This window comes from Mustela lutreola, chromosome 2 (genome assembly GCF_030435805.1).
Source record: "Mustela lutreola isolate mMusLut2 chromosome 2, mMusLut2.pri, whole genome shotgun sequence".
NCBI lineage: Eukaryota > Metazoa > Chordata > Mammalia > Carnivora > Mustelidae > Mustela > Mustela lutreola.
In genome coordinates, this window is record NC_081291.1 from 115559241 (window position 1) to 115577417 (window position 18177).

Here is an 18177-nt window from a genome sequence, read left to right on the forward strand (position 1 = left end):
GATTGGATGTCTCCACCTGACCTGACTCATTCCTGCATTGGGCTGTTATCTCCACCTGACCTGACCCACCCTTGTATTTGGGCTTTGTTACCTGGGACTGGTTTCCTGGACTTGCTTTTAAGTAAGTTCCCCTGGGGTGGGGGGTGGGGGCAGGGTCAATTTAAGTCTTACTGCATAAACAACAAAATGGCAGTTTGAACTGGGGTAGGGTGGCTCTGGCTGAATAGGTCCTTACAGGCCTTATGTCTAGGCCTATTCCCAGAGCAATTAAATCATGATCTCTTGGGGGTGGACCCAGGTGTGGGTACTTCAAAAACTTCCAGGTGATTCCAATATATATTCACAGTCAAGAGTCACTGGACTCTAAACAGACCCTGAAGGGAGGAAAAGAATTGGAAGAGGGAAGGAAAGGGGAGGGTAAGTAAAAATCAGGCTTCACTTCCCAGAGTTACAGGTTGGCCTAGCAAGGGCTAACCATGGAAGACACATGTTTTCAATTGTGCTTGATATTGAGCTTTTAGTATCAGTGACACTAGCTTTTGAATGCCTCAAGAGAACCTCTTCAGTGAATTTTAGAATGACGGGAATGGTATGGAATCTGGCCAAGGTTCTACTATGGGGACTCGAATGGGGGTGAGACAGGGAGATGGCTATAGATGAACAGAGAAACCTGTACATTTCGATGAGTTGAGCTCCTCCATTAAGCCTTCTATTCTTGCTGTCTTGGCCAACCCAACACAGAGGGCCTGTGGGGGAGCTGAATGCGGGTGGAGGGAAAGGCTGGGGAGGAAAGACACTCCTGGGATGAAGATAAGCTTTTCCTCCAGTTTTGCCAAGATTTAGGTGTGCCTCTTGAGCCATGCATTCTCTTCCCCTTCCTTCACTGAACCTTCAAGTTCAGTACAGTGCTAGTGATGCATTGTTTCTTATTAGACTCTTGAGTGAGACAGGTTCTAACACTCGGCATGACGCCTCTCCTCCATCATTTTTCCTTCCTATAGGAAGCAGCTAAGACCAACAGCGTGTGAATATTGTCTGCTGCTCTTAAATGAATGCTGTCAAGGCCTATGTGACTCTTCTAAGAACCAGTGCCAGGCCGGAACACAGTAGTTACACTTGCAAATTCCCTGTTGTTGTAGCTTGCTAGGGCTGCCATAAGAAAGTATTAGAAACTGAGTGGATGAAATGACAGAAATTAATTTCCTCACAATCTTGGAGACTAGAAGTCCAAAGTCAAGTTGTCAGCAGGTTACTTTCTTTTGAGGCCTCTCTCCTTGACCACCTTCTCTGTCCTTGTATGGTCTTGCTTCTGTGCTCATCTGTGTTCCTGGGCTCATCTGGGCCCATGTTGTATTAGGGCCCACACTAATGATTTCATTCTAGGTTTATTACCTTTTTAAAGACCTATATACAAATACAACCACATTCTGAGGTACTGAGGGGTTATAATTCAGTATATGAATTTTGGGAAAACAATGTAACCCATAATACTTGTCAAATTTCAAAAGATATGTGTATGTATATGCATATATTTGTGTAAATATACACACACATATACATGTGTACAATATATAGTATATACATATCTATTATTTTGTAAGTGATAAAACTGGGAATGAATGTTATTGGGTCCTGAATATCTACTCTGAGCAAAACTATTCTAGGAGCTAGAAATCTCCCCAACGTGAAGCAATGTTGGGTTCTCCAATCAGGCTCAACCACGGACCACAGGCAACTGTCTCTTCCAACTACTCCAATTGATAGGTGAGTTTATCAAGTTCTGGGACTCAGAGATTATTTGGACAGATCAGAAAAAAAGCCACAAAATTCCACCCTCAGGTTGAAGGTTGTGCAGACAATGTCTGACTGATACTTGGCGTTGAAGTAATTATGGAATAAAGGGAGTATGACACCCTGATGAATCCCAGTCCGTGGTATCCTTCAATTTTCATCTCCTTTTGATCAAAAGAATCACAGTGTGCTCCTACCCAGAAAGAAGAGGGCATTTCTAAATATGGCAGACCCTATAGCAGAGACTTAGCTGCAAGTCAGTAAGATTACAGAGGGAGAGGCTGAAGACAGGGGAGGCGGAGAGTGTCTGTCCATGGTATGAGACCCTGGATGGTTCAGAAGAGATGAAGCCTCACGTACAAGTACACAGTGTAGTCTTATACTTCAGAGAACATGATGATACCAAGAGAGTCAGATTTGTACTTTATTAGTCACTCTCTACATTTGAACTGCCTCTCTGTCTCCCTTCCCCAGCACCTCTCTTCTCCTGCAGGGCACTATACCCCCAATGGAATTCTCTATGTGGTTCTCATGGTGGAAGGATAAGAGGGTTATTCTGCTGGGCTGGCCCTGGGCACTCAGCAGAGTGTCGTTCATCCTTGGGGAAAGGCAGGACAAGAAGCTTCTGCTCTGCAGGCCCCATGAAAAGGAAGGACACATCCAATGTTTCTCCCCGAGGATTTGTGGTAAGATCCAGCTTCACAGGGCAGGGCTCAGCATGGTAGTTTTCCTCAGGATCCTCGGGGTTCTTCTGGTCATCCAAATCGGGGAGGTGTTGGACAGATCCTTTAGGCACAGCTTTGGGGGACAAGCCGGGAGTAGGAGCTACGACTTTCTGCTGAGACTCTTCCACCCCAGGGAGATGTACAGGTCCCTGGTTAGCAGCATTGACTTCCCCTACAGAGGCAGGGCCCTGAAATAAGAACATTTTCAAATAAGGGAACATTTCCAGGAAAAACTCCTACCATGGCTAGTACCAAGCTAAGCCTGTTCTGGGACTTTCTGATGGAATGTCTCAAAGGGAGACCAGCTAGAGGGATGATTTAACTCTGCTTAAAGGGTTAAATGGTTAAAAGAAGCAAAAGCAGACAACAGAGTATGTGAGACCGAGCTGAACAATTGTTTGGAGGGGTTGAATGGCTTCTTCCAAGTACCCTGGGGTGCTGTCACACCATCCCAGTAGTGCAGCGACAGTCCCTTTACTTATGGCTTATTCAATGCCATGTGCCACACAGGGTCCTTCCTCTAGTTCCTCTCATTGCTTGCCACAGGGATCTGAACATGGTGATTGTTGCAACCCCATTCTACAGACAAGACAACCAAGATTCAGAAAGGTAAGAAGTTGTCCAGAGTCACACACACACTTTATAGGTGGCGGAGCAGGACTGGGACAAGGTGGCCTGTCTGAATCACCCTTTCAATGATAGCTGGCTGCCCCATAGTGAACACTCGGCAAATACTTTGGGAAAGGGTGAGGGTCTTTGGGACACTGGATTTAATGTTTCAGAGGCCTCAGCCATCTGAGCTAGGATATCTCTATTTCTGAAGGAGTCTTATTTATTCAGTAGGACCACATTGTGACTGGAAAAAAAAATATGACTGGTGTTTATCCAGTCACCCTGTGGGTGTGACCTTGGGGCAGCCTGAATAAAGTAGTGATCATGGATTTTAGGAAATCAAAAGGAGAGTACAGTTAGGATTTCAATTATCTTCTCTCTTGTTCAATGAGAAGACAAACAATTAGATTGAAAAATACCTGTTGTTCAAAGAAGTTACAAGACACGGAGACAAACTTTTCCATTGGTGTTTGAGTCACGGAACCTGTGCAAAGACCAACAGGCTACAGACAGAGAAAATACAACATTCTGTGAGTATTATGATTATTAGTGATTAGAAATGGAAATCAACTTGTTTTCTGCTTGTGTAGACCCACAGTTAGTCAACATTTTTATGTGCCTACAATGTTATGGGCAGGCCCTGAGCCAATTCTCTCTACATCATTTTTGCCAATCACCCAAACAAAGCTAAATTTCCTCCAGTTATGTGGAACTCAGGATGTACTTTTTAAAGTAGGCTCCATGCCCATTGCTGAGCCCAATGCCAGGCTTGAACTCATGACCATGAGCTCCAGACCTCAGCTGAGATCAAGAGTTGAATGCTTAACTGACTCAGCCACCCAGGGGTCCCTAAACTCAGGATTTCTTGAGGAACAAGCCATTAGAAAAGTCTTTGTATTGAGCAGAAATCTGTGTCTATAGAACATCTATGTCTTGGTCTTACTTCTACCCTTGGGTCATTTTGAACACCTGTTCTCATTTTGCACATAGTAGTGGCCTTTTATGTATGTTCCACCCAGAGCTTTCTCTTCTCAGACAAAATTCCTCTAAGCTCCTTCAACTTCTCTTTATTTAGAAATAAAATAATTTTGTTTTCTTTATACAAATATAATAAATAATAATTTAGAATATGGATACACAAAAAGTTAAAAAGACCCACAATTGCATGAAAGGTAACTATTTCTTTTATTCTAACCTTTTTTCCTATGCATATATATTTTTATTCTAGATAAATGGGATTACATTACATATTTTATAACTGCTTCTCATCACTTAGTAGTATATTGTGAAAATCCTTTAATGGCATTAAATAGTGTTCTGTGATCTCTTTTATAATCATTAACTAATATTCTTCTGATTATTTAACAAGTTCTTAGTTACTTCTTAGGGTAAATTCCTAGAAGAGGAATTTTAGAGACTTAGAGCACACATATATTTAAAGTCAAATAGAATATTATAATAAAATGTTGCCTCAATTTCTAAAGAACTCTTAAGAAAGAATATTCACATGGAATATACTAAAATGTATCTAAATGGATTGCATGAATATCCTATCACCCATGTGAAGACTATGTAAAGAGAAGATTTGAAGTTCCTTATGATGGGAAAATCCATGAGTGTAGAAAGTCCTTAGAGAATGGTGCTTCAGCCTCTTCCTTCTCCAATTCTTCACCAAATCATATTGGGGACACTAAGAGAAGCTTCTGGAGAGACTGCAGTTACCTGTACCAAGTAGAGCCTAGCTACTCCCACTCTGACTAGAATTTGCTGAGCTACTCTAATTCATGCTGAATCTAGAGAAAACCACAAAAAGGGAGTTTGTAGACATGCTTAACATGGGAACCCTAGAGTTTTGGGACATATGGGCTATGAAGATTGGTATCTGCTTCTCTCTCAGAGCATTCTGAAGGCAGGATCTTGGCTAAAGCAGGCTACTATGGTAGGGTAAGGAAAAAGGGTGGGAAAGGGAACACTATCTCCACTGTTTGGAATAGTAAAAATATGTGAATTCCTTGAGACAAGCAAATGCCATAGATAGGGCTTTTTTGAAAGTACCTTCCCATGGGACAATCTTCCAGAGAAGGGATAATAATAGGTGAGAGTAAATCACTTGTTTACTTGTTTACTATCACTTGTTTAAAGCGATAGTAAAAATCTGTGGGGGCTGAATCTGAGAAGGAGTGGTTCCAAGAAGTCAGCTAGAGAATACATCATCCAGCCAGGAAAGAACCTCTGGATGAAACCACACCTGTACCACTTGAGAGAACCAGCACTGGAACCTGGCTTATGGAGGGCCAGTGTAGACCAAGAGAAAACCAAAACCGCAGTTATATAAAAAAGACTTTGGGCTCTTCTCTCTTCTCCTCTTTCATTCTTCTTGGAACTTGGAAGGGCAAGAATTAAGCAAAAGATGACAGAGAGGGAAGAAAGAGTGAAAGAATAGACCTTGACTCCCTTTCTCACAGCAGGTCCTAAGCTCTGAGTCAGGATGAAGCTATGAAAAAAGAGAAAAGCTCTGCATTGGATATAAGATAGAAGTTTTGATTCAGAATTGACTGAACAGATTTTTTTTCAGACCTGTAAGTGAACCTTAATTATCTAAGTGAAATTGTCCTTATTATTGATAATGACCAGAGTGCTATGGGATCTGCCCAAGATGTTATTGACAAGTGAGAAGAAGAGATCCTACAGAATAGGGTGAAAATGTTTTCCCAATTATTCCTTGAGAAAATTTACTTGAATAATTATACAAGTCTTTTGGGACACACATTTTAAAGATTTTTTTATTTTATTTTATTTATTTGACATAGAGAGAGATCACAAGTAGGCAGAGAGGCAGGCACAGAGAGAGAGAGGAGGAAGCAGGCTCCCTGCCTAGTAGAGAGCCTGATGAGGGGCTCCATCCCAGGACCCTGGGATCATGACCTGAGCCGAAGGCAGAGGCTTTAACCCACTGCGCCACCCAGGTGCCCCGAGACACACATTTTAGATTCAAAGACACATGTAGGTTGAAAGTAAAAAGATGGAAAAAATATAAATGCAAACAATAACAAAAAGAGAGCTGGAACGGCTATACAAATGTCAGACAAAATTGACTTGAAGATAAAAATTGTTGGTAGAGACAAAGAAAAACACTTTATAATGATAAAAAGGCCACCTTATTAAGAAGACACAATAACTATAAGTATATACGTACCTAAAAACCAAGCCCCAAAGAACACAAGCCAAACTGACAGAATTCAAAGGAGATAAAGACAAGTCAACAGTAATAGTTGGAAATCTCACTTTCAGTAAAGGATAGAACAATTATGCAGGACATCAACAAGGAAAGAGAAGACTTAAACAACACTACAAACCAATCATTACAGAATGCTCCACCTAACAACAGTACAATATACACCCTTCTCAAGTGTACATGGAACATTTTCCAGGATATACCTTATGCTAAATTTTAAAACAAACTTCAATTAATTTAAAAGAATTGAGATCTTATGGCGCACGTTCTCCAACTACAATGGAATGAGATTGGAGATGGATAACAAAATATTGGGGAATTTTGCAAATATTAGATGACATACTCCTACATAACCAATTGGTCAATGAAATAATCACAAAGAAAATTAGAGAATACTTTGAGATGAATAGAAACCAAAACAAAATATATACAACTTATGAGATTCAGCTAAAGCATTGCTGAGAAGGAAATCTGTAGATGTAATTGCTATTGTTAAGAAAAAAAATCAATAACAAATCATTTATGTAACCTTCTACCTTAAGAAACAGAAAAAGCAGAAAAACAAAACAAAACAAAAACAAAAACAAACTCATCCCAAAGCAAACAAAAAGAAGGCCATAATAAAGAGCAGAGAGGAAAAAATTAACTAGATGATTACAAAAACAGAAAATGAAACTGAAAGTTGATTATTTGAAAAGATCAACAAAATTGACAAAACTTTAGCTGGACTGACCAAGAAAAAAATGTCTCATATATTAAAATTGGAATTAAATTTTAACCTTTCAGAAATAAGAAGGGAATACTATGAACATCTTCTTGAATGCTAAGAAATTAAGTAACTTCGATGAAATGAACAAATTCTTAGGAGGACACGAACTACCAAAACTTAAGGAAACAGAAAATCTAAATAGAACTATAACAAGTGAAGAAATCAAATTATTAATAATAATTCTTTTCTAAAAACCCCAAACTTCTCGTAAAGACAAGTTCAGGCCCACTGTTGAATTCTACAAAACATTTAAAGAAAAATAAACACCAATCCTTAAACTCTTCCAAAATAAAACAGAAGAGGAGGGAAATTTTCCCAACTCATTCTGTGAGGCCAATATTAAACTCATATGGAAATCAGGCAGAGAAAATACAAGAAAACTATAGATTAATATCTCTTATGAATATGAAAATGGAAAACCTTATAAAAAAATACTGGCAAATTGAATTCAGCAACATGTAAAAAGGATTATATACCATGATCAATTGGGATTCATTCCCAAAGTGCAAGCTTGTTTTAACATACAAGAGTCAATCATTGTTAATACAATAATGACAGATTAAAGGAAAAGAAAACCATGGCTACCTCCTTAATTCAGAAAAAGCATTTGATAAACTCTAATACTGTTTTTTCATTAAAAATTTTTTCAGAAAATAAGAATAGATCTTTTTCAACTTAAAAGAGGGCATCCATGAAAAACTTATAGTTAACATCATATTTAATGATGAAATACTCAGTGTTTTCCCCAGGAATACAATAAGGATGTCTACTCTTCTTACCTCTGTTCAACATTATACTGGAAGGTCTAGCCAGGGAAATTAGGCAAGAAAAAGAATTAAAAGGCATGCAGATTGGAAAGGAAGAAGTAAAGCTATCTCTAATTGCAGATGACATGACGTTGTATGTAGAAAATCCTAAGAAATCTACTAGAAAACATTTAGAACTAGTAAATGAGTCCAGCAAGGTTCCAAGATACAAGATCAGTATGCAAAAATCAATTGTATTCCTATACACTTATAGGAAACAATTCAAAAATAAAATAAAGGAAACAAATACATTATTTTAGCATCAAAGAGAATAAAATATTTAGATATACAAGTAAGTGAGTATTGAACATAGAAAATTATAAAACATTGTTGAAGGAAATTGAGTCTTAAAAGGAAAGAATCCATATTCATGGACTGAAAGACTTACTATTGTTAATATGACAGTATGTCCCACATTGGCCTACAGATTCAGTGCAATTCTTATCACATTTCTAACTTCTTTTTTAAAAATAGAAAATTATTATGAAAATGCAATGGATCCAGAATACCCAAATAATCTTGAATAAAGAGAACAAAATAGGAGCACTTACACTTCCCAATTTCAAAATTTACTACAAAGCTATAGTATTCATGATAGTGAAATAGTGGCATAGGGATAACTATGTAGATCCATGGAATAAAATGGAGAGTGCAGAAATAAATCTTGACATTTATAGCCAAGTTATCTTCAAGAAGTATTCCAAGACACTTAAGTGGGAAAAAATGATTGTTTTTTTTTCAACAAATAATTCTAGGACAAATGGACATCCAGAAGCAGAAGAATGAAGTTGAACCTCTTACCTCACACAATATAAAAAAAAATTAACTTACTACAGGTCACAAACTTAAACCTAAGAGTTAAAGCTAGAAAACTCTTCAAAGAATACATAGGAGTAAGTCTTAGTGATTTTGGATTAGGCAATGATTTCTTAGAGATGACTCCAAACACATTCAGTGATGACACAAATAAGTAAGAGGGACTCCATGCAAATTAAAAAACCTTTTATACTTCAAAGAACATCGTTAAGAAATTGGAATAGACAACCCAGAGAATGAGAAAATCTTTATAATCATATATGTGATTAAGGGATTGTTATCTAGAATATGTAAAGAGCTCCTACAACTCAACAATAAGAAAATGACTAATCCAATTTTAAAATGGGCAAAGGATTTGAATAGACATTTCTCCAAAGAATATATATACGATAATGGCCAATAAGTACATTAAAGATGTTTAACATCATTAGCCATGAAGAAAATGCAAGTAACAACCAAAATGAGATGACACTCCATACTCAATAAGATAGCTAAAATAAAAAAAAAAAAAGACAGATAATTATGATAAGAAGTGTGAGCAAAAATGTGGAGAAATTAAAACCCACATACATGGCAGATAGGATCATAAAACTGGTGCAATCACTTTGGAAAACAGTTTGGCAGTTCATCAAAATGTTAAACTTGAAGACTTGAAGTATGACTCAGCAATCCCTCTTCAGACCATACACCCAGGAGAAATGAAAACACAATAGGCATAAAAACTTGTATACAAATGCTCCTTGCACTATCATTTATCACAGCTCCAACAGGGAAGCAACCCAAAGAGCCATTGACTATAGGATGAAAAGCAGTACTTGGTGCATCCATGCAAATGAACTATTATTTGGCCATAGAAAGGAATGAGGCACCGATACATGCTAAATCTTGAAAACATTATGTTAAGTGAAAAAAGGCAGAAACAAAAGGACCTACATACCATGATTCTGTTACATGAAGTGTCTGGAAGAAGACAAAGTCATTGAGACGACGAGTAGACTAGCGGGCTCCAGGGACTTGGGTGAGGGGTAAGGGGAACAACTGCTAATAGGTAAGGGGTTTCTTTTTGGGCTGACGAAGATATTCAAAAGTTAGATAGTAGTGATGGCGCACAGCTCTGTGAATATACTAAAAAGCCCACTGGACTGTATATCTTTTTTTTTTTTTAAAGATTTTATTTATTTTTTTGACAGACAGAGATCACAAGTAGGCAGAGAGGCAGGCAGAGAGAGAGAGGAGGAAGCAGGCTCCCCATGGAGCAGAGAGCCCGATGTGGGGCTCAATCCCAGGACCCCAGGATTATGACCTGAGCCGAAGACAGAGGCTTAAGCCACCCAGGTGCCCCTGGATTGTATATCTTAAAGGGTGAATTTTATGATGTGTGAATTATCTTAATAAAGCTGTTAGTATAACTAAGGAGAAAAAAGTCTTTTGACTCCTTTTGCCTGATTGTGCTCCACAATACATTGTGTCAATCAGTATTTCCCACCAAGTATGTTTTCGATGGTTTCAAGGTTCCCTGCCCATCATGGACACATTCTTTGAAAGAAGTCCTGTTTGACTTCTTTGTCCTTCATAAAAGAGCAGTCCGAGGATCAGAATACCATGGTGTATTCCAAATGTAACGGGTAACGGGATTTGTTCAGATAGAAGCAGGACCATCACAAACCACTGAGAAGATCTGCCTATGTTTTACAGCGTCTATGATCTTTTTTTTTTTTTTTTGCAAAGTCATCATATTGCTGATGAAAATTGCAATTATGATAAAATAAAATCCTTATTTTTGCACCTGAACCTGCACAATCTCTACTTAGTCCATTTTTCCTTAAGGGGAACAATTCATCTCGTGCATTACAATACCTCATGTAATAATTTATGCTCAGAAAGTACATATAGGTGACTTGTGAACACAAATCCTACATTATAAAGACATTCAGGAATACTTACCTCAGAATCAGGGGGCTGAAGTGCACAGTTGCTGGCCTGGGATTTGGTACATGGTGACTCTTTGATTAAGTATTCCACAAAGTAGGCAGGGCCAACCACCCACTGGTATGAGACAAGAGATGAGAAAGAAAAAAATCAAATCTTACCATGTGGAGAAATGATTCAGGTTTGGCAGCATTTTATTTAGGAGAACCAAACATCCTCAGTCAAAGTCATTGTCAGCCCAGGTCTGCTGTTGTCCCTGTACTCCCCAACAAGATCAAAGCATGTATTGTGATTCTGTCATTTAAAAAATCATAATTACCATACTTTTCTTCCCTTCTTAAGGATTTGAAAGGGCTCTAAAAACCTTCCTTGGTTGAGTGGATTTTTCCTCCTGTAGATTTGTTTTTAGATTCGATTTTCTCTATATAATAGATTTAACATCATCCAAATGCAAACGAGCCTCCACTTTCCCTAATCTGTAAAACTCATAATCCATTCCAGGCCTTAAGATGAAGCAGAAATTGACTTGCTAAATGGTCCACCATCAGTTAAATATAAGTGTAGCCCCAAAGAGTAAACCAAAATAGAATAACCAAGGAGACCATGAGTCCATTTCCCTTCTCACCTTAAGGCCAATGAAGTAAAACAGAGTCCCACAACTCTGGTGGAAATCCCATGGCATAACTCAGACACGGAAACATGACTGTATGTACATCAGGTCCACCCAAGGAGGGAATAAAGAAAAGGCTTTTCAGATCAAATTAAAAGGAGTGCCTTGATATTCACCTCAGCTTAGGAACTGAGAGTAACAGTTAGGAGAGACATTGTTGGTGTAATGACACTTCAACCTCACCTGTCTAGAAGCCTGGGTGACTTGGACAAGAGAATACTGCTTTGAGGGGTTCTCACTGTTGTATTTTGCAAGAGACTCAAGGGCAGCTTCCAGATACTCAGGATCTGACAAGTTGGTGGGGAAGGGGCAGTCAGGGCACATTGTGTGTATTCCTCTTCGAGAAACTGTTGATGCCAAAGAGAGAAGTTTTAAAATGAAACTCCTTAATGATTTTTAATCCCATAAATCATGACTACAACAGAGGCAGAGATTTAAACAAAAAAAAAAAAAAAAGAAAGAAAGAAATCATTTCGGCAAGGAGGGAGTAGAAAAGGCATTGTCTACAAAGAAAGCAGTCAGCAGAGAGTTTCCTGCAATGACTGTGTACTACTTTCATAATTTTAAAAAAAAAAAAAAATCAAAGCAAGATTTTTTTCGCCTCACACAAAGGTATTTACCTGAAGAATTATGTTCAGAAATGCATGTGTGTTATATTGATACCAAAACTTGCTCCCAGTTAGCTCAGTGAAGGTATCTTCCACCATCACTGCCTCTGTCAGGCTGACTGAGTGTCTAAAATTGTTGAGATTTCATGAGTGTCATGTCTTATTCACCTTTTAGTCCCCAGCACCTAACATAACATCTCATGCATTGTAAGTGCTTAGCAAGTGATGTTGAGTGACACATAAAAGGTAAGCACATCCTCCCCAGTTAGAGGAAGTTGTAGAAGCGAGCCAGAAAACACACATTGGTCAAATCACTGTGTGACTGGATAGAATAATCCTGCTAAAGGTGTAGTGAGCATTTCTGACTGGAAAGAGCTGGAGGTGGCAAAACTCTCATGGAAGTCAGGCCAGGGAACTTTTCTAGAAGTTATTTCTGTAGCTCAAACACTTTGTTTTGATCAATTGCATGCTGATTTGCATGTATTTGGGCATCCTGGGAGGCAGTTTTCATAGCTTGGCACTCCTGGCACCATTATCCCCATGGGTCACTTCCTAATCTCCCATACCTCTGGCACCTATGACTTCCATTTAAATACCAGTCTGCCTTGTTGGTTCTACTCTGGTTTATTTATATAAAACTCCTTTTGGCAACCAGGAAGCTTAAAACATGGCCAATAAAATATTTGATCTGTTGCTTTATCTCCCAAAGGAACCAGCAACATTGTTATCTCCTGAAACTTATTAGAAATGCAGACTTTCGGGCCACACCCCACACCTCTAGAATCATAATCCGCACTTGAACAAAGATCCACCAGGAGAGTCATATTCACACAATAGTCTGCCAAGTAACCACATCCTATTTGCCCAGGACTTGGATGCTTTTTTTCCAAAGAAGGATCCGGAACAAATGCACGTGCATATTTGAAATGTCATTAAGTTCAGCCTCATTCTTAGTTCATTTATTCAACGATACTATGGACTCCGTACACTTGATACGAATGGAGGGAAAGCTTTGGCAGGCAGGAAGAAGGAAGACATGTTCAGCTTGATGGAAGAAGATAGGAGACCCAAGTCAAGGCAGTCCACTCTCTGTTCCATGAGGAGTGGTTAGTCTAACATTGTATAGGAATGACAACAGGTGAGCCCTTTTCCTTTTTGGAGTAGAGAACATGGTGGAAGAAGCAGCATTGGCAGGGGCCCTCAAACAATGTAAGTTCTAAGGGCAGAGGGTATCAGGTGAGGGCATCCTCATTGGAAGAGGAAGCAAACAGTACATGCGGAGACTGGAAAGTGCAATGTGTGTTTGGAAAACAGTGAAGCACCCATTCAGTTTCAGAAGTGCAAAGTTGGTGTAGTCAAGGAAATAACCTCAGGAGAGCTAGAAAGGGAGCCTGGGGACCAGAGCAGAGATTAAGCCATTTACATCAGACTGAAAATGTAGGATTTAATGCAACTGTCTATAATAAAAGATTTAAACAGTGTATTTAAGAAGATTCTCTGTGGGAAGAGGAGTGGTACAAGATGAACTTCACAGGAGAAGCAAAAACTGGATATACGAACATGGCCTTTGTATGAATAGGATGTAAGGATTGGAGAACCCTGTATTCTCTAGGCATAGCTCTATTTAATGCTCTTTTCCATATTTTATTAAAATGAGTTAAATCAGAGTGCTCTCTTACCTGGGCGAAGAGTACAGTTATAAGCAGATAAGTAGAGAATCCTTTCTGGCCTGTTAACATAATATATTGCTTTGCACTGACCATAAACCTGTAAAAAACACACACATTTTATGAGATGGTGAAACAAACCCCGAACTTTTAAAAATATCCCAAATTAGATTGGACATTTTATTTTTGAAGATTTGTTTGTTTGAGAGAAGCAGAAGAAGAGGGAGAGAGAATTTCAAGCAGACTCCACACTAACACAGAGCCTAACATGGGGCTGGATCTCAGGACCCTGAGACCACTAACCTGAGCCAAAACCAAGGGTTGGATGCTTAATGGACTGTGTCACCCCAGTTCCCCTGAACATTTTCTTTTCTTTTTTTTTTTTTTTTTAAGATTTTATTTATTTACTTGACAGAAATCACAAGCAGGCGGAGAGGCAGGCAGAGAGAAAGAGAGAGAGCAGGAAGCAGGCTCCCCGCTGAGCAGAAAGCCCAATGCGGGGCTCGATCCCAGAACTCTGGGATCATGACCTGAGCCGAAGGCAGAGGCTTTAACCTGCTGAGCCACCCAGGCGCCCCTGAACATTTTCTTTTTAAATAATGAAAAACTAAGGTCAATTTTGGGAGTTTGGGGTGTGAGAAACTTCCAGCCAACCAACAAATCATTCAACCTTCTTCTGAGACACAGCTGGTTTATATTTCCCAGCTTCCTTCCAGAGTAAATGTGACTATGTATAATTGAGCTGCAGCCACAGGAAGGTGAGCAGAAGTGACTGTAACCATTTCCAGGTGGCCCATGAAGTTTTTTCCCATGTGACTTATCCACCATACTCTTTCTTTTTCTATAGTCTGATGCAGAGAAGCTATGCAGTCATAGAAACCACCAGTTGAAGGTGGTGGTCTAGATCCACAATGTGGAGGGAACATGGGTCTCCAAGGTACTTCTGAAAGAAAGCTCCCTCTTGATCAGGAATTTCTATTTTGAGCTTTACATGAGTGAGAAATAAACTTCTATCATATTGGAATCAATATACAATTTTTAGGGTATATATAGAGCCACTAGTGTTACCTTAAATATAATTCACAACAGGGTAAGAACACTTTTTGCTCTTTAAAACCAGATAGGTCTAATTTTCTTTTTCATCTTTATTTTTTTATTTTTTATTTTTTAATAAACATATAATGTGTTTTTATCCCCAGGGGTACAGGTCTGTGAATAGCCAGGTTTATACACTTCATAACACTCACCATAGTACATACCCTCCCCAATGTCCATAAACCCACTGCCCTCTCCCGACACTCCTCCCCCCAGCAACCCTCAGTTTGTTTTGTGAGATTAAGAGTCACTTATGGTTTGTCTCCCTCCTGATCCCATCTTGTTTCATTTATTCTTCTTCTACCCCCCAGCCCCCCACATTGCATTTCCACTTCAGATAGGTGTAATTTGACAGGTTTGGTTAAATGATTAGAAATCTTGAGTAAATAGTTTACATCTAAACACAGTTCTGCACTCCAGATATAAAGTTTCATGTCAATTAATGGGCATAACCTCAGGATAACTGAGAATCAAAAGAAAACTATGTTATTTTCAAACTTCTTCATGAGTCCCCTTTAAAAGGTTGACTTCTGAGGACTTTTAGGTTCTATGATTCCAGGAAATCCTTCCATTGCACCTCTGGTAGCTCCCATACTATAATCTTTCCCTTTCCCCAGCTTTACGTTTCTTATTAGTGTTCACCGAAACAAAGCAAAATAAAACCAGGAAAGAAGCTCTCTCTCCAATTCTTCTATAGTCTTCCTTAGATATGGATCCAAAGTATTACCTATCAAATCTTTTTTCTCACAATCCAAACACTAGCTCGGAATCTATAGGAAGTTCTTGAAGGTAGGAAACCATTTGGGGGCAACTTTTCAATTCTGGGGTCATAACTCCTAGGGGGATGCTCAGAAACTCCTTTGATTAAGCTGTTTGATCTACAGCATTGGAATAACTACATGGGTGCTCTGCCTGAGAGTTGATAATGAAAGACATTCAAGAGATGGACATTGAGCAATCTTCACCCAGGTCAGAGAACACCTACCTTCTGCAGCATGCCTGGACACAAGCACTTACCGATCTATGAATGTACCTCACCCCACAGTCCTTCCATGCCTTCCTGGTGAGTACATGGCAGTCCGTTTCTAACACATCCAGTGTGAGATAGAACACAGATCCCAGGACCTGTAAAAGGGGGTTGAGAAATGCACTGCATCCCACATGAAGCAGAAACCCCTGAAGACTGACCAAGAAGTCTCTGTTTTATGGCAGAACCAAAGTCTTTGATGTTTGTGAAGATAATGGGTAACCTGTGGGACACTAGACAAGCTTCAGAGTAGGATAACTATTAGCCCAAGAATAAGAGCGCGTAGCACACCCTGGCAGAGAAGAGAGGAATGTTCTTAGCAGGATTTCCAATTTGGAAAGCATCTTCCAACACATGTCTCTGGGGTCCCATTCCCCCCGATGGCCTCCTCAGCTTGTGTAAGCACCTGCTCACGATAGGGAACCATCACTTGCCTGTCTGTGTTCGCGTACATCCCTCACTCGGTTGAGGCTCAGCACATAGCCATCTTTTCGGTCCCTGTTGATGTCCTGAAGGGCAAAGTCTGCAACTGTCAGAACATCTGAGTCATTGCAGCCACGAGAGAGCATAATTGAGGGGGGGGTTTGCGGGGGTACAGATCTAGCACTGCAGCATGCAGCCAGTGTGCAGAGCACCAAGGGTAGGAGCAGACCCATTCTGTAGGGAATAAGGTCCAGGGTAAGTCAGGTTATAGAGTTACAGGGATTGGGCTGCTCGCAGCGCTCTCTCTATAAAGCCAATTTGCACGGTTTTGTAATTGCAATCTGAACCTATAACCAGGTTTTGAGACCCAATGTCCCATTTTATCTCCTTGAATTCTAAATGTAGATTTCCCTGAGTCAGTACTTTGGATGGGATTTGCCAATGTTTCTAACCTTGGGCCCTGTAGCAATCTCATATTCACGTGTCATGTAAACAAATTTGTTTCCTAACCTTTTCTGAAGAAACCATAATGAACACTCAGGTCAAGGCTCCTAGAGGTCATGACTGGATTCTGGTTTGTGTCCAGGGCCCTACCTGAATCAGAATATGTGGGCTGTCACTTTTCTCCTTCTTTCCTAGTACCTGCCCACCAGTGAATGTACTGGGCCACACTAATAGTTATCCCGGGCATGGAACCTGGGGTTCAGTCCCAGTGATGTTCAGTGAGTTCAGATTTCCTGCCTGACTTCCCATGTTTACCTCTTATTAGATCAGGAAAAGGGCTCTAACCTCACATCCCCTACAGAAAGTAACTGTGACATCCTTAATGCACTTTGGGATGTGGCTAGAAAGTGGTCTACTTGGCCTTATTTGAATTTTTTAAAACAAAGTCTTCATTTAAAGAAAAAAGAAGTCAATGATTCATCAATAGTTCTTACACCATACTCCAAGTCTACTTCTCTTTCTGTGGTCTGTATGGAAGCAAACTCATTAAACACTATGCTTAAGAAGAGATAACTAATCATTCAGAATAGGAGAGATAAAGAGTTTCTCAAACACTGAAGGAGTTCATGTGAACCAGCCCTTCAAGAAATATTAAAGGGGACTCTTTGAAAGTGAGGAGAGACCAAAAATGACAGCATAAAGTTAGCAAACACAAAACTAGTAGAAATGAGTATTTCTGTAAAAAAAAAATCAGTCAAGAAACTCACATGAGAAAAAGAATATAAAATATAGGGGTACCTGAGTGGCTCAGTCAGTTAAGTGTCTACCTTTGGCACAGGTCATGATCCTAGGGTCCTGGCACTGAGCCCAGTGTCAGGCTCACTGTTCAGTAGGGAGTCTGCTTCTCCCTCTCCCTCTAACCCTCCCCTCTGTTGATGCTGTCTATCTCTCTCAAATAAATAAAACCTTTGGGGGGAAAAAAGGATATAAACTATAATAACATATACCTAAAATGTGGGGAGGAGAGGAGAAAAGAAGGGGTTCAAACTTGAACAACCATCAACTTAATAAACACTGCTATTTGAAGAAGAGGTTATATATAACTTAATGGTAACTGTATATCTAAAACCACTAATAAACATGCAAAGAATAAAGAGAATGAAATCCAAATATATCACTAAAGAAAATCAGCAAGATATGCGAGAAAGACAAGAAAGAATCAGTGGGACACCTGGGTGGCTCAGTTGGTTAAGCAGCTGCCTTCAGCTCAGGTCATGATCCCAGTGTCCTGGGATAGAGTTCCACATCAGGCTCCTTGCTCCGCAGGGAGCCTGCTTCTCCCTCTGCCTCTGCCTGCCATTCTGTCCGCCTGTGCTCGCTTGCTCTCTCTCGCTGATAAATAAATAAATTTTTAAAAAAATCTTAAAAAAACCCAAAAAGAATCAGAGAAAATCTTCAGAAACAACCAGAAAACAAGTAATAAAACAGCAATGAATATATATCTATCAATAATAATTTTGTTTTTTTTTATTTTCTTAAAAGACTTTATTTATTTGTCAG

The 18177-nt window shown here is 39.5% G+C and overlaps 1 protein-coding gene across 1 annotated transcript; it reads right to left on the bottom strand.

Moving 5' to 3' along the window:
• Positions 1-2202: 2202 nt before the first annotated feature.
• FETUB (fetuin B) lies at positions 2203-16532 on the bottom strand. Its single transcript, XM_059163196.1, has 7 exons — positions 16185-16532; positions 15741-15848; positions 13641-13728; positions 11537-11700; positions 10699-10800; positions 3548-3631; positions 2203-2704 (listed from the first exon to the last, which is right to left on the bottom strand). Exons 1-7 carry the CDS (start codon positions 16404-16406, stop codon positions 2321-2323), a joined length of 1152 nt encoding a protein of 383 aa, XP_059019179.1. The 5' UTR covers positions 16407-16532; the 3' UTR covers positions 2203-2320.
• Positions 16533-18177: the final 1645 nt, after the last annotated feature.

What these genes read in the sequence shown, in the direction of transcription:
- FETUB (XM_059163196.1), bottom strand. Translation starts at nt 16,406, where the DNA reads ATGGGTCTGCTCCTACCCTTGGTGCTCTGCACACTGGCTGCATGCTGC. An exon ending in TAACTGTACTCTTCGCCCAG is followed by an intron (nt 11,701 to 13,640) that starts GTAAGAGAGCAC and finishes TGGCATCAACAG; the next exon opens with TTTCTCGAAGAGGAATACAC. An exon ending in TCACCCAGGCTTCTAGACAG is followed by an intron (nt 10,801 to 11,536) that starts GTGAGGTTGAAG and finishes GTCTCATACCAG; the next exon opens with TGGGTGGTTGGCCCTGCCTA.